General features: G+C 46.7%; 1 protein-coding gene across 9 annotated transcripts in view; it reads right to left on the bottom strand.

The window, feature by feature from the left end:
* The window catches only part of fbrsl1 (fibrosin-like 1), a 280,456-nt gene that overhangs the window by 141,040 nt on the left and 122,053 nt on the right, over positions 1 to 17,363 (bottom strand). For 8 of the 9 annotated variants that reach the window (XM_058637274.1, XM_058637269.1, XM_058637275.1 and 5 more), the window contains exons 3-4: positions 14,883 to 14,984; positions 10,847 to 10,882 (exon numbers count right to left, since the gene is read on the bottom strand). In XM_058637274.1, coding sequence (XP_058493257.1) covers positions 10,847 to 10,882; positions 14,883 to 14,984 — 138 coding nt within the window. The remainder of the gene's footprint in view (positions 1 to 10,846; positions 10,883 to 14,882; positions 14,985 to 17,363) is intronic. The other variant, XM_058637273.1, reaches the window with a different exon arrangement.

The raw sequence follows: 17,363 nt of genomic DNA, 5'->3' as shown, positions 1-17,363 counted from the left end.
CAACGCAGCAGAGGCGAGGATTTATCACACGCAGCTCGGCAAAGTGCATCTGCATCCGCGCGCTGCTCCCACTCGCATCATTATCCTCATTGCCTATCACTCCCCCAGCTGAGCCCCCGTTTGGAAACAGGGGCTGACATGTTGACGATTGGTAAACACCTTTAAAGAAAAAAAAAGACTTCGGCATTTCTCGGGACCCCTGGCAGCGTGCGGAGCTTATAGGGGAGTAAGCCGCTGTCTGGCATCACCTAACTGGATCAAGGTTGTGTGAAGAACAGATGTGTACGGCTGGCTAAGCTCAACACTGAACCAGAAGACGCCAGGGCCAAAATTACTTTCACAAATATCACGTCTGAATGAGAACGGGAGAGAAGAGCAGAGAAGAGTCGACCGTAAAAGAACATTTGTGGTGGCGTCTGAAAAGTAATAAACACTTTCCTCCTCCTCCTCCTCCTCCTCCTCCTCCCTTTCTTGGTGAGGATTCAAAAAGGTCCATACATCTGTGTGGGAGTGGACGTGTGAGACACAACCATTCCAAAACAAGGCTGAGGTAGTTAGCATGGCAGCACTCACTGCACGAGTCATGATCTTTGGCAAAGGACAAATTATACCTTTGGAAAGCAAGTACTGCTGATCTAATTAAGAGCTGGCACGAGGCGTCATCGGGGTCTGACAGATATCAGCCCCGAGCGCTCGCCGCCTGCAGCGAGCTGCCGCCAAAGTGAGGAACATCGGCAGGAACAAAGAGAGATGAAGGAAGACAAGGAAGCACTATTTCCAATCAAGCATCTGCCTCCCCTCTGACACAGCTCGATTTAACCTTGAAGAGTAATGAGATCTGACTTGCTTAAATGTTAGCATTCTTAAATCATCAGGAAGTGCCTCCAAGGAGCCGATAATCACTGTGCCAAATTGCTGTGCTCGCTAATTTCATTTCTCTCTAGCATTTGCTTGCAGTTAGTGTCGATTATTCAAGAACAGGCATTTAATGCTGCCAGGTCCCAGGGGTGTTACATTAAAATGTAATAACTTGCAACATAAATGAAAACAAAAACCATTACTTTCTTGCCTCCTCCCTTTTTCCGATGCCACCTTCTCTCCCTTCCTCTCCCCTCAATCTCTCTCTCTCGCTCCTCACCCTCCCCTCCATGGTGGGAGTTCGAATCTAATTCTCAGCCCATCTGGCAGGCGTAATGAAGGCGGGCTGGGTTTGTGGTGCCCTGCTGCCATGGCTCTGCAGAGCAGGAGGCTAGCTGGCAGATTGGGCCGCGATGAGTGGAGGGGAGTCGGGGAACCTGCTGAGTGAGTAAGCCAGCCCAGTTAATCTCCCATGTGCCCCGATGTGATCAGGGCCAAGGCTAACCACACGCTGAGGGCACGGAGGACTGGAGTGTGTCGTGTGGATGGTTGTGGGCAGAAGACTGGAGGGTGACTCTGGCATTCATTTACATTTACTGGCATTTAGCTGACTCTTCTATGCAAAGAGACTGTCAATGACGGACACAGAAGTGCAGCACGGAATCTGAACGCCACCAAAACATGCAAAGGCATCTATAACATGACCGCAAATGGCCTATAGTGGATTTTTAAAAGCTGATAGATCAACGATAGAAAAAAAGGGGAATATAAATGACAGCACAGACAGAAAAGGTGTATTTACATATGTATCCACTGAGCAGTCTGCATAGATTTGTTTCATGGATTCTATAAACCAGAGGTGAACAGGCAGAATATAATAAGAAGCATATCTGCCAGCAATATTATTATTTTATAATTGTAATATAATACTAACATATTTGGTTGTATCACATTATTAATATTAAATATATACTTAAAAGCTTGTTTGGTGTCTTAATTCCATGGTAGTATTTACCTTGTCAATTTAGTTTACCTTGTTTTTGCTATTAGTAGATTTATATTGCGTCATATATATGTGGTTATTGTGAAATATGCATCGTTCCGTTTCAAAACAAGCCCTGAATATCTTTACTGACACAATATTGTGGAGCTCATATTGTTTTTTCCCTCTTGACCAGACATCGGCGCTCGTTGGCACCCAGGTCATTTGAGTTTGACACAACTGCTGTAAACAGTTGTTTTGGTTATTAATCATCCGGAGGAAGACACGTATATACATGAGTGAATGATGTGATGCTCGTTGTGCTGCCAGGGCCGTGATGATCTGGGTCATCACATGACAGGTGGACGCTGCGCGGCCATTACTGGAGCAAGGGTCCACGTCGGCGGCGTGAGGCTGTAAAAGTGTCCTATCAGAGGCGTTTAATTAACTGAAATTATGGAGTGGGTGACCTCCAGTGTTTTAAAGTGCAAATATTACGGAGCATAAATGAGTCAATCCCATGAAACGGCTGCATGTGAATGTGACACTGAATATATTTTTGAATGCATGTATTTCTAATTAACACTTCGAAACCGCAGTCAGATTTCTGCCGCGCTACGGTGTAAGAGTGTAAATTAACATCTTCTTAAATAGGTTCCGGGTCTAACTCGATCAAATATTCTGTATATCAGAAGACGGAGGACGGCGGAAGACAACAGGTAGAGCCACGGAGGAGACAAAAGACAAATAGTGCCTTGGCACCATCTGGCGCAGACAGGAGTGCATATGGATTTACATATGGTCAGACGGGATAAAACAAACAAACACGTTAGCGCTGCACTAACACATCAATAGGTATGCTTGAGTAACACAAGGATGTGTCACAGTTGCAAAGAACAAACGCAGAGTAATTCATATACAAACTCATTTTCTTATATTTCAGCTTAAAGCAAATTACATTACGTGTCTATTGCATTTGCCAGTCTGCTGAAACCTGTCACTGCCGGGCCAGAAATAGCTACATTGGAAATGTCTTGCAATTATGATTAATCTCCCTTATCTAAACACTAACTCCTCTCCCATCGCTGCGATCTGCCTGCTGTGTGTTAAAGCACGTAGAAGGAAGTGGCGTGGCAGCCGAAACCCCGGCGAGAGGCCTACAGCTGCAAACACTGCTCCATTTCTGTGTATTTCTACCTATAGATACTCTTATGTATACCAAGCCAAGCTGCTATGACCCAGAGAAGCCATTTTCAGTTGCATCTACATGTACATCTACATTACTGGAAATCTGTATGTGCTCGGTGCCTCCGTTTGCCCAAAAGGCAAAAATCAAAGCGTACGCAGAACAACACAGACGCAATGCACCTCAAAGTGAAGGCTCTCAGTGTCGCCGAGGCGTGGGAGAGAGGGGGAGAGAGAGGGAGAGAGAGAGAGAGAGAGAACAAAAAACAGTTTGAAAAAAGAAAAAGGGAAAATCAAGGCTGACAAAAACAGCAGGTTTCCCAAAGCTGTGCTACGGCCTCTGGAGAAACCACAACGCTGTCATTAACAGTTACTCTCCTCATAAACACACCGGCATCAGCTGGAGGTATAATTGCCCCTGCTTCTCCTGTAATCTTATACCTTACCTGCTGTTACTGTCAGACACCTTCTCCACTGAGAGCGACCGACAGACTGACAGACAGAAAGGGGGAGGGGGGTGGTGGGGGGGGGCCACATATGTGTGTGTACGCGGGGGGAAGTTGGAAGAAAGACAGAAGTTGCTTATGAACTGTCAGATACAAGGTGTGGAACGTAGACAGTGTGGAGAGAGAGGGGGAGAGAGAGGAAGAGGAGAAAACATATCCCAGAAAATCAAATGAGTGTGCATTGCTCACTGAAATCCCAGGAGTGAGGCTCACGGGCTCTGATGGAAGAAAATCGTGTTCTTTTCATTGAGTGATTAGAAGACGAGTGGCAGAACATGACCTACTTAGTCGAACTTTCTTGTACAGGTTTTTTCGGGAAAAGAGGTGGGTGGGGGCTTTAACCCTAACAGAATCAAAGAAACATTACAGATAGCGAGAATAATTGCTCGGGGGTGTTTGTGAATATGGAATAACGTCTCTTCGTCGTATGACCTCTGAAATTGACGGAAAGGGTTCGCCGCTCTCGTCGGCGCGGTGGCTTTGCAGCCAAGGAAACAGAGATGTATGCATGTGATCCTACAGATATGCGAGGTTAAAATGCAAAACAAAAAGAAAAAAAATATGAATTAAACATCATCCGACACCCTCCAGGATATAGGCTATACAAGGAGGGTTTTTGTACCTTTAAAATGCATCCCAGGAAGAGTGGTGGGAGTTGTGAATGTTGCGGGGGGGGGGAATAGATGTAAAACCTGCGCTCTCAAAATCTGTGACTAACAATTCCAAAACGTTATTTTGTGTCTCTGCCCTGTTACATTTCCATATGGGAAATCCAGCACAGCCGTGAAAAAGGAGCACTTTAGCTGTGCTGTAGAAATGGGCCTGCCTCTGGCTGCTCTTAATTTCAGGCTTTGTTTGCGCGGCGTCGAGGAGCTCTTGTGGGTTTGCAGGAGACCCGCAGGCCTTTTGTCTCATCAGCAAAGGTGGCTTCTGCGCGGCGCCTGCGGCAATCGCACGCCTTTTTTTATTCTACCGCTCCACGCGAGATTTGGCCACAGGTCGCGGGTAACGCGGGGAGCGCAGTCATCACAGGAACACTGCTGTTTGTTTGCGGCAACAGTGGATTATCAAATAGTCAGTGAGAGAGATTCTTAGGAAGAAGAGGCAGCAGCGCTCACAGTGGGACATAAAAAGTCAACCGTATCAAAAATATACCGCTTTTCATCAGGTTTCAAGATGCTTCCTCGAGATTCTTTGGGGAAGATCAGCAATGCCGCAATGCCTGTGTCTTTAAACCACACAAACTAATATTACACTTGTGAATTAATAAGCTGCGACGTGATAAATCTCTATGATTCACTGTGTTCCCTCCAGTGTATAATCAAGCCAAAATAAAATGGGGGAGAGAGAGCCCAACAGAGGGAGATTGGAAGAGACAGCGACGTCGCCGGGTTCCGACTTGAGGACGAACAGACGAGGTCCTTTTTCCCGGACAGGCTCAAGACGACAACGGGAAGTGTGGGAACAGTCAGCCGTCGTCGGAGTCGGTGGGTGTCGTGCTTAACAGAAGGAAGGAGATTGAAATACCAAAAAGTTGAATGTGCAGCGCGCTGTGAAATGTGACATATGGAACTGCCAAAACTGATCTAGCAGACGCTCTTTCCCCCCCCCCCCCCCCGAAAACGGTCCGTTTCTTTCGGGGCGGCGTGAATTCCCCATAAAGACGTTTTATGAGAATATCACACCTTTATGGACGTCTCATCCCACAATCCACAGGAGGCTTCCTCGCCCCCCCCCCCCCCCCCCCCTGCCCGCTTCTGCTGGGTGTCATCGTATTCATTCCCTGCTCCCAGATAGATGTTTGTAATTGGAGCTCTAATTTATGATCGGGCTTTGGTGCAGCGTAATGATATGGAGCATTGTAATTTGCTGATGCAAATTGTACGTTATAATGGGGAGCCATAAAAGCCCCGGCAACATCTCGGAGACTTGCCAAACACCCTGAGCGTTCATTACAGCCCTCATTAAAACATCCACGTCGGCGCTGGGAGCTCTTACAAATGGAAGGAGCATGTAATTGCTGCTTGATTGTGGTATATGTAACATATGATAAAGTGGAATTACCACTTTATTTGTCTACAGTGTCCGTGAAACTTAATAGGGAGAAAGCCCGCAGTAAACAAATCCACAGAGCATTGTGGGATTGTTACATTATAGGGCTATTTGTTTAAAGTGGGGCAAATGTGAGTTAGGGGACAGTGCATCCAGGACAAACTAAGAGTGATGATAATCAAGGCTGGGCTTAGGGGGATAAAACTAATGCTTTTACCCAAGAGAGCCTGTGTTTCATTTGGACTAACTCCAGCATGGGTGATAGCACCGAGCTCCATCTGGGAATACATTAACTGGATTTAATATAAGAAAAGATCAGTATTGTTCTTTTTCATTACGCAGCCCGAAAGTCATCATCATACGTTTGCGTTAAGGGCGGTGGAACTCGATTGAAAAAGGTTAGAATGAACCATTTAAGTCACCTCTGGTGAAGAAATATTCCGTACAAATGCCAATTTGGGCCTTTGGGCTAAAGCTTCCAGCCATTTCCAATCGTTGATCTCAATTCAGTCGTAATGAAGGGGGTATGTGCAATGCAGTGAAGCTGAACGGCCCGGCTTTTAAGCGGCCTTAAGAGCAAAGCCAAGTGGCAAAAGCAATTAAGAGTTCATTTGGAACAACTGAACTATGCTGGGGCTGGTTTTTCTGAAGCCCGGGTCAACGCTAATTCACAGTGTCGCCTTTTTATTCAAATGACTTCTCCCGGAGTCTCCTTTTATGTTGGTGCCGTTCTAATGCGTCTCCATTAGAACAAAACCCGAGCTGCACTGCTGAAAATGAAGTTTGCCTCCTCGACTCACTGAATGACAGCCGGCCTCTACTGCCAGAGCTGTGAGTGCTCAGCCACTGGAAAAGGATTTTCAACTGTGCCATTCAGCTGGGGCCCCTGAAGCCCGTAGCCTTTATCTGCAGACCCGTTGATTGATGTGTTGTGGGCCCTGCTGTGGTTAACAGCAATTTTTATCTGTTGCTAGCGGCAACCGCCCAGATCCCTGGTGTGCCGAGAGCAGCGGGGCCTGGCTCTGAGGCCGGACCGCACACGGGGATAAACAAATAGGTTTTTCAAGGCGGACAGCCCTCATAGAGAGGCCTCTGACAGGCAGCGCCCCACCCCAAGGCCAGGACAATGTCAGGCCCCCGACCCACTCCTACTGGGCTTGCGGTTTCCTTCGCTAATTTTCACCATGTGCAGAGCTGGTGGTATGAAGACACCTGCACATCCCAGTGAAAAGTACGCAGAGTGAGAGAGAGACGGGGAGGGGCCGAGAGCCACACAGACAGACACTGCGGTCCTGTACGGGAACGAGGCACGGCTCTCTGTGAAAGTATAGGATATCATTTACCCTCAATTTCATTCAATTGCTGTGTTTATTATTTAATCCACTGAACCAGTGTCGTTTTGTTAAATAACGCGTAAAGCTTTTAATGGCTTCTATTGTAATTAAGTGACATAATCCTCGTATTCGATAAAGATCTTGTAAAAAGCCTCATCACTCAGGCAGGGAAGTCTATTTGCCTCGATGTGGAGGCCGTGAATGCCAAATCAATTAAAACAAGGCAGTGTAAGAATGCACTGAGACAGCTCTGTTTAGAGTTTTAGAGTCGCTCGGCGTAAAATATGATTATGACAACCCGAGCTCGGGGGAAATGAGAAACGGGTGCATGCGAGAAGCTCTGAGCACTCTCGCTCAACCCAAACACTCTGGCAGAGGTTTGACTCTCTGACATCACACACGTAACACCCCAGAACCGACAAGTCCGATTATACAGTCGCAGACAAAGCGCTGTGTTTTTTATTTTTTTTTATCGCGTGTGTGAAAACACCCGTTGGCCTTGAGGTGGTTTCAAAAAGATGAGGAGTGGAACGACAGGGTCTCAATCACCACATCTGAAATGAAGGCGAGGGGTGTTGTGTTCCGCGCTCGGCTAAAACATTACGGCTTCTCCACAGCACATCCAGCCAAGGGGTAGTGACAGAATGGGCAACATTTTCTGCATCTGTTGCAGCCCATATCTCCCAGGCGTGGAGGGGGATATGCTAGGTTCTTTATCAGGGAACTCCTGAGAGGATGATACATCGCCAGAGCCTGGGCCCATCTCTGCTGGAACAACAAGCAGTTAGCGGCGCAGGAAACAAGGCACAGATATTGTCTCCCAAACATAGTCGAGGCTATAATGAAGCCTGCACAAAGCAGACAGGAGAGGAGAGGAGAGAGGCTGCCTGATAAACAATTCCATAGCCAGTCTTCCACAGAGAGCAAGATAGCAAGTCCCGCCTCTGCATATCTCTGCTGGACTCAATGGTCCAGAGATTAGCCCTCAAACCTGAATGTGAGATGAAAGACTGGTCGCGATTTCACATCTTGCAATGTCACCGACTGAATAAACACACCGTGTAATGAATGCGTGCCTCGTTTTTTACCACCCAGTGAAATTGTTTTTGAGAAGAGGATGGATATTGGCACTGGATTACTATCTACTCTGTGTACTAGTACTTTTTATTCAGTCACGGAGACTACACTAGAGCTGCAACTAACCATTGTTCTCATAAACGATTAAAAAATGTCATCAAACCTAGAAATGATGATGTTCTCAAACGTCTTGTTTTGTCCACAAACCAAAAGGATTCACTTTTAAGCAAAGAAATGAAGAAAATATTCACATTTAAGAAGCTTAAACAATCGGAAAATCTTGTTTTAATCATGAAAAAAGCTTCAAACCGATTCATCGATTATCAAAATAGTTTAGTTTAATTGTGCTTCTAAGTTTATACATGCCATATATATATATATATATATATATATATATGTATATGTGTGTGTGTGTTAGAATGTGTTGAATTACATTTAACATAGCAGTGTTTAACACCCTTTAATCACAGTTTTCATCATCTATCTCATTATTGCATGTTTGTGTGCGCTCAGTACCATGGGGATCATAGTTCTGAGATCACACAATCACATAAATTAATTTGGAGTATTATTAATATCTAAGCGTTCAGTGAGCAGCTTCGTAATTGACGGACTATTCGTCCGTGTATGCTCTCTGTTGGTTTGTCTTTTAACAATCGAGTAAAAAGACAAACTGAATCGCCAAATATCCAACTTCTTTCTCCAACATGTGCACCGTCTTCTGAAACCAGCAGACTGTGTTCTGTATGCAACGACCCGACACTTGTATGAAGGTAGGTGCAGTGTCCAAAACACTCCAGGGCTCCAATTTCCCCTTTTTTTCATGAGCGCGGCACTAAAGCCCGGAAACTTCTCTACATTCTTGTATAAACCATTCAAATGAGGCTATTCAAGCCTGGCAGGCAGCATAGGGGTGGGGGGGACGAGGGGGGGGGGGGGGTGCGGACGTATGGAAACATAAACAAGAAGAGGCGTTATCTCCCTGAGAAGTAGAGAAAGCAAACTGTCAGGAGAAATTTCATTCTTTCCCTCTTACTGCGTCGTGACAGATAACCAGCAGCTTTTTAAATTTCTCTTTTATTTGATTGTTCGTGATCAGCTCCTGGGAGCAAACAGCAAATATGTGGCCTTGTCTGTTCTCCCGGTGCTGACTGCACTTCTGCGCCTGCCGCGTTGACCCTCGCACACACACACACCCCCCACTCTATTTCACAAGCAGCCCTCCACCCACATACACTGATCAGCCACAACATTAAAACCAGTTACTGGTTTAGCACTCTCCGCTGCCTCTGGCCTTTTCCTTGTTCCTATTCCTCCTCTCAAAGTCGGTCTGTGCCTGGCGCGCTCCCTGGAGCCCCCCTGACCCGACACCCCGTACCCCGCATCGCAAACCTTCGCGCTGGAAAAAGCCTGGAGCACTTACAGATAAGGAGACCCCAGAAATCAGGCAGACGTGGCAGCAGAGCAGATTGAGAGTCAGAGCTCAGCACCCAGGAGGTGCCCTGTGGCTACGAACGCTACAGACAGCTCCACTGGAGAGCCAGAGAGGGGGCAAGACAACCTGAAACTTCCTGCCCCCGTTACTGGACTTTGCTTTGCTTGCACAAAGACCCTGCATCCAAAGCACCACCAACAAGCCCCATCCCACCCCCCTCCCTCCTCCATCTCTACTTGTGCCCTCGCTCCCTCTCTGACTCCCTCCCTCCTGTTTTCAGAAAAAGAGAAGGCCTTGTTCCCTGCCGACTCAAACTGACAGCTTGAGCCAAAGGGCTCCACAAGCTTTTTTGGAAGGTCTTGTTTGTTTTCATCCATCTGTGAGTGTGCGGCTGCTGGGGAATAGCAATGTGACATGTTCTATTAAAACGAAATAATAATAATACTGATAAAGAATAATAATAATAAAAAAAAGAAGATCGCACGAGATCAATTCCTTTTGAAGTAACGCTTTGTTTGGCACTTTAACTGCAGTCCTTTGAGGCAGATTAACGATGACAAACCATTTATAGTTGTTTTGTTTGTCTGGATGATTGCTTTCAAGCTGCAATAAGACGCGCCATATGCCACTCATCAGCTAAAAGTAGCACACTTTAAAGAATGCTCCTCTTATGAGTTCCCCTTTAAGCAAAGGACATAAAGGACGACCGCTGTCTCTATTACCCAGAGACGAGACACATCATTGAAACAATGGGAGGGGAAGAGCACAAATTTACGGTTGAAAAACACACTGGGGCGAGGCAACAGATGCCTTCGCGGGATAAAAATAGTCCTGTGTGTTTGAAAAGATGCGCCTCCTGTTTTTTCCACGGCATCACTAAATATTCCTCTCGGGCACATTTACCTTGAACAGCACTGCACACGTACTCTGATAAAGACCGGCGCACACAACTCTTAATGCACAGCCGGCTCCGGCAGACGATGAGACACCTTTAACTGCTATGAATCTTCCTGAGGGGCTGCGAACGTACATGCATCTCTCTGATGGTGAGAAATTGTATTTATTGCATAGATGTGGGGGCCTTTAAAAGGCTTTTAGGCATATTGTCTGATCTGTGAGCAAATGGATCCTGCACTGACAGTCACTGGAGGAAGACATAAAACTCTGACAGCCAAATTGCAGCATCGCGGAATGGCGCTGATCGATGCCAATAAAAGGAGGCTCTTTTCGCCAAGGTAGCGCGAGACACCTTCCCGCAATTTAATCAGTCAGTCAGCCAGAATTAATGCTCCTAATATCATGATTTCTCCATTACTCTATTTAACATAATTAAAATGTCGAGCGGTGGGGCCATAAAGCGGGTCGTTGGAGATTGTAATTCTGCCGTAAAGCCATGAAGCATGAAAATGTCACTTACCGAGTAGCCGCGGCCTGACAGCGAGTGAGTGGAACTCTGTAGGGAGAGAGAGGAGAACAGGGATGACCTTTAAGGAGCGTTTCCCCTCGCTGACACAGACATGATGAAGCAGCGGCGCTTTAATATCAATATTCACGTTAACCTTTTACCCGCCCTGCCATGTTACTCCCGCCCATCACACATCACTCCCCTACATTCTGGCTCTTACCACTGGGGCAGCTGACCCACACTCACTTGAAAAACAATCACTTACAGCGGCTGACAGTTCATTTGACTTTCCTGTGAAATAAAACCGGGGATATTTGGTGACAATGTAATGCAAATACTGTGAATGTTTTACTTTAATGTTTTAAATTTGCTTTTGACAAACTGTGTGTGTGTGTAAAGTATTTTCACTTAATTTGAGGTAAGAGTTTATTGATCCCACTCCACTCCAGGGGAATTCACTTGTTACAGCAGCAAAGCCATCAGAGGTTGAAACGTGGCGAGAACAAAAGTAAAAATTCAAAACATGAAAAAAACATAAAAGGTATTTACAAAGTTTACATTATACAGCTTTGACTATGAATAATAAATAGTGCTCACATTATATAAGAGGCAAATGTGTGCTTTTTAAATGTATTTTTGACCTTTTCTTAAAATGAAGTCGGTCATAAGACTGATGTTTGCATTCAGAATAAATATCTCATAGCACTCGGGGGTGTGCTGTAGTCCATCAAACTCCTCCCGTGCTTTGTGAGAAACCAGGACTAAGACAGAAAGGGTTTGGGGTTTGTTGTGTTCCCTGGTCCTGTCCATCAGCGCTCAGCACGAATACCAATCTCCAAATCCCTCCCTCCACTTCCACTTTTCACTGCTTTTATTCCTCTGTCTAGATTGGCAATCTCTCCCCCTTTGGTCTCTAGAGAGGACTTTTCTGCAAGACCAATTTCATCCGTAGGTCCACCTTCAATCCCAACGACCTCCCCCACACCTTCACCGCCGCGGCCTCCCTTGTTCTGCACCCTCCCACTGCCCCTCGTCCATTCTCCCACACCTGCTGGAGGCCTCGTGTGTCTGTGTGCCGCTGTGATTCGCAGGGCAGACCCTGTGGTGGCGATTAGGGAGGAGCCCTGCCGCAAACCGGAAAGCCGACTCTGCGGGAATCAAAAAGGCTATTCCCCACTCTGCTCAACCGCGCTGTAGCCGTCACTACCACAGCCAGAGGAGTGCTGGGGTGGAGCTGCACACAGGGACAGAAATATGTAGATACAACTGAGCCCTGTGGTTTATCGTCGTCGTCGTCTGTGTGCGCGTTGTGACTGCAGTTCAGTACGTGCGCGTATACATGTGTTTGTGTGAGTGTGAGTGGATACGTGCATAGGTGGTGGGAGGCCAAGGCCATTTAGAATTAGCCTTACTGTGTAGAGTTCATTCAACTTGGAGCATTCTGAGCAGAAAGAGAGGCTTATTTAAATGATAATGAGGGACAATCCATTGGATTTAGTGCCGGTGAGGGGAGGGAAAGAGGGGAGGGAAGGGGGGGGATCCATTAAAATGCCAGCGGTTCATAAGCCATAGGGTCGGCATACAGCTAAACACTCTCTCTTAAAAGCCATTATACATGGCTCTCAATGGATTTCTGCAGCGCTTAGGACTTCAAAAGGATTTAAGAACCCGCCCCAGAGAGGGAGTGTGGGGGAGGGAAGAGGACAAGTGCATGCGTTTGTGTGTGTGTGTGTGTGTGTGTGTGTGTGGTAAAAAGGTTCTGTGGTTGGTGGTGAGAGGGATGGGGCGGATGCTGGCGGCATTTAAGGGTTAACTAAACAGCCCCAGAGAAGAGAAATGTTAGTAAATCCGCCCCCTAATCCTCTACCCATTTCCATGCCCCCTCCTCCACTCTCTTACAAAAAAAAAGGGAAAAAAGAAACAGAGAAAAAAAACATGGCGACGAGAGAGGAGGGTCTACTCCGTCTTCTCTCAACTTCCACTATTGGTTTTTGTCATTGCATGGAGGCCAAGAGCCAGGCCGAGCCAAGCTCACTGGACCGCGATGAGGGAAGTTAATGTGAACGCGGTTGCCCCCCCCCCCCCCCCCGCAGCAGGAAGGTCGGGTAGGTGGGTGGGTTGGGGTGAATGTGGGTGGGTGTGGGTGGATACAGGAGGGTGTGAGAGACCATGACAGCACCACGCTGCCCTCTCCTCCGCAGGACACAGATGCAGTGGAACCCACCCCCTCCACCACTTCACATTTCCCTAATCCCTATGTGGCTTAGTGCCGGGGCCCCGCTGCACCGCAGGCACAATTACCTAGTCAAAATAAACAGATAAAGACCCAACCATGGCAATGAACAAATAGCATCCCCTGCATTTTTTTTTTTCCTACCCCCTGCTTCCAAATTGATGCATGACTGTTTTTACAGGCGGGCGCGTCCGCATGTCGCATTTGTCTCTATTTCCTTTGGCGGCAAGACAACAGAAATCCATTTTGCTCATTGCCGATGCAGCATCATTAGTTAGGAGCTCTTAAAGCTGCCGTGCCACTTTAATGTGGTGGAAAGTATTTTTTTGAAATTTTGCTGGGCTCTCGGCGCAGTGGAGGAGCTTTTACAGAGCAAAGACAAATAAGAAATTCAGGGAAGACAATAACACAGTGCTGTGTGCGTCTCGCGTCCGGGCCTTCGCTGGGAGGAGCCAGCAGAGAGCGAGAGAGAGAGAGAGAGAGAGAGAGGGGAACAGATGCACAGACAGACAGATATAGAGAAAGGTAAATATGGCAGAGAGAGGGAGAGAGAGATAATAGATATGGATGGCTACAACGATCAACGTCTGTGCGCCATTTATTTGGCAGCAGATTAGAGAGACATGCCACATCTAACACCGTTGGCGATTACAGCCTGCAATTTTCATCCTTGTACCTCCTCCCCCCCACTCTCCACCTCCCACCATCACTGCAACAACCACCACCTCCACCACTTCTATACTCACTCTACCTCCCCCCCTCCTCCTCCTCCTCCTCCTCGGTGCACGTCGTATATCCCTGTCAGAGCTGTCAACCAGCGTCGGTCTTTTATCTGACAAGCCCGCCTCTTCCTCCTGACTTTTTCATTAAAAGACAGGCTTTTACACAAATTCAAGATGGTGTGTGTGTGTGTGTGTGTGGAGAGGCAGTGCATGGGAGAAACAGAGCAGCAAGGAGGATGAAGTTGGATCCCCCCCCCCATCAAGCTGAATTTTAAACTGGAATGCCAAATAGCATAAAACAGTGTATTCAATAAAGTTCATTAAAATCGTTTTTGTTTCTATCATTTTAGCCCAACAGGGAAAGAATGCTGCCTTCTTTCTCTCTCACATTCTCTCTCTCTCTCTCTCTCTCACATTCTCTCTCCACCTGCTTTTGTCAGCGAAATGAATAGTCTGATTGAATTCAGTTAGGTTTGGGAAGGCTGCTTGACAGGCATTAGTTAGGAAGCAAATTTCTACATTCATTTAAAATGAGCCGCATGGGATTTTGCATAAATTCTCATTACTTCCTCTATATTGTATCTAAATTGCATTATTTCATCCCTTATGGCTGAACCAATGCCTGGCCTCTACTTTTCCTTTGCCACCTACTCATCCTGTAAATGGGCTAACACATGGTAGCCAGTGCAGCAATAATTGGAACCGCTCCTTTAACTCGTTCCACTCCGGGGTCAGTGAGGTCGGCGCGCACCTGGCAGAGCCGCGTTAGGTCATGTCCACATTTAACCGCACATTGGTTTAATAATGCCAGGCCAACTAGGTGATGCTCATTTCCTGTCTGTGTGTTTCCAGCCAACCATTCCCCCCCGCCCCCCCCCCCGCCCCAGTGCACCGGGGATTTATGAGGTGAAAGCTGGAAACACCGGGAGCTGCTGCACTGGCCCGCCCTCTGATCTCAGACTCAGTGTTGCTGTCATCCACTCGCTCTCTGTATCCCACTTCAGGGGTCCACTGCTTTGGCGTGTGAAAGTGGATACCGTGTCTCTCTGTAGGAGATCTGTGAAAAGGTTGAAGGTCTTGTCCAAAGACTCACCTCACTGAGCTGTTCCTTGGAGTTGCTCCTGTGCGGTCGGCTGAGCTCCTGGACCGTCTCATCTTCACTGACTTTGACAGGACGTGGTGCCAAAGGTTTGATCTATAGGGAAGACGAGAAAAGAGGAGGGCGTTTTAACGTCGTCCGCCTGCCAACATGACTCACTGCTTCATAGTTATTTCATTAGACATTTAAAGACGTTAAAATACTTCAATTTAGCAAGTTTCCCTCATCTCTGGCGACATATCTTGCATACAGTTCCTTCAAGACACATGACACTAATAAAGATGCTCAGATATGGTCGAGCTTAATTTGAATTATAAACAAATGTGTCCACAACATTCAAACCATTGAGAGTTTACACAATGCTGATATTGTCTTTCACCTCGGCCTGTGCGCTGAGCTCCAAATGACATCTGACACGTTTATAACTTCACTGACTCCAAACTGGAGCTTCATCCACTGAGAATCCGAACCATCCATTTCATAACAAAGCTTCTGTCACTGTAATAAATCACACCGCGGAACAAAAACCATTGGTCGAGCACCGATGTAGCAACTATCTTGTTTCCCATCACTCACTGGGATTTATAACTGACTCCGCGAGTTAGGCAGCTATGTATAACAATGCAACACAACTACAATGGCTTTGACAGAACTTGCAACGGACTGTGGCCGTGCTATTCTTAACCTGAGGGAGACACAGAGTCAATGTGGTGCCTCGCGCTCAGTCTCAGACAGTTTGTGCTTTGGGTAAATGCAAAGCAGAACTGGCTGTAACGAAAACACCTGCAACTCCGAGCCTCGACCCACTGGTGCTAGTCATAGCAGCCGGCGACGGGAACGCTGCAGCAACAATTTAGTAAACCCAGCTGTGCACTTCAAGGAGGGAAATTAGTCAAGTTTGTTACATGATCTACAAATAAAAACAAGATTTACAAATGTGTAAATGGGTAATTTTCACTGTATATATGAACATTTTTTCACAATTTCAATACACATTTTACATTTTACAATTAAAAATATTCATGTTCATGCAAATGAGATGAAATGATTCCTTATCACGTGAGTGTGCATGGAAGGCCTGATATGTGTGGCTGAGTCTACAGTGTACTACAGTACAGTACAGTAACGTGGGTTTAATATGACTGTTTTCAATATGTGATTAAAAAAAAAATACGTGAAGTGTGAGACGAGACAATATTTCGCACACACGCAGATATTCTTATAACACTGGCGTGCATTCATTTGGACAGCCTAAACAAGCGTTATCTCTGAACTAAACCGTAACCAGTTAATGCCAAACACTAATCACAATTCAAGTCTTGGCTCTAAACAAAACCAGTTGCTCAAAAACGAGGTTCTGTCTCATTAAAATCTGGGTTTTGTCTCCATGAGGACTACTGGTCCTGATAAGGTCCTAAAGCGGTAACACATGTTTGGACTGTGGGAAGACACCAGAGAATCCAGAAATAACTTATAATCTCCACACAGAAGGGGCCCTTGGTCAAATGACATGGCACATTAACAAGCCAACAAGTGGAATTAGAAAGAAGTTTGGATTAACTCCTTAAATTGGTTCATCTCCTCCTTTTCCTCACAACATGACACATTCATTAAAGTACATGAGGCCGGCCACGTTAATTCCACGTCTACCCCTGTGATATTTACAGGAAAAAAAAAAAAAAGATTACACTCGGTGGAGACAGTTTAATAAATCAAATTAAAGGTCAAACGGTGGAACAAACCGTCACGTTTTAGCAGCCTAATGGTACAAATGTCAGAATGTGTGCTCAGCCACCCACATCATGGCAAGTCTAATGCCAACATGGATGGGTTGTTTTATTAGAGGCCATCAAAAAAAAAAGAGAAACGGCTTGGCGTGCGCCCAAATTCCTGGCCAGATGGGAGGTTGGCGCGCTCAGCATGGAAGAGTCTGTGCTAGTGCAGCGCTGGCCAATCACAGTGTCCCATGCTGCTTCGCCACCTTGGAGTACAGTGGCGATGGCCGCGGGGTGCAATCCATTTGACTAGCAGTTTGCGTGTAGCAGCTCCCCCGGTGGCTGGCCCCGGTCTCCTGATCTCCACTGTAATTTAAGCAGATCACTGCTACAATTAACCTTTCCCGGTAAATATCAATTATGGCCCCCGGCTGGGCTAGAATTAAAAGGGTCATCAGCTAATCTGACAGGTCCTGCATGCTACCACCTGGCTGGGAGAGATGGAGGGAGGCAAGGCGGCAGAGAGAGAGTGTTTGTCTACCCTTATGCCCACCAGCTCACATGCCAAGTAGACACAATTCCCTTTTAATTACCCTGCCACCGCCAGGGCAGGCATGCTGATTGGCCAAGGGGCATTAGCAGTGCACTGAGTTCAACAGTGACAGAATGAGGGTGGGATGGGGTGAGCGCGGCGGAGAAGAGGAGGAGGGAGCTGCCGCCAAGCAATCACGCTGCAGAGATGGGAGGAAGAGAAACCTGG

The sequence above is a fragment of the Solea solea genome, chromosome 8 (assembly GCF_958295425.1).
Source record: "Solea solea chromosome 8, fSolSol10.1, whole genome shotgun sequence".
Taxonomy (NCBI): Eukaryota; Metazoa; Chordata; class Actinopteri; order Pleuronectiformes; family Soleidae; genus Solea; species Solea solea.
The sequence above is the reverse complement of the archived record's forward strand: the minus strand, read 5'-3'. Positions and strand labels throughout refer to the sequence as shown.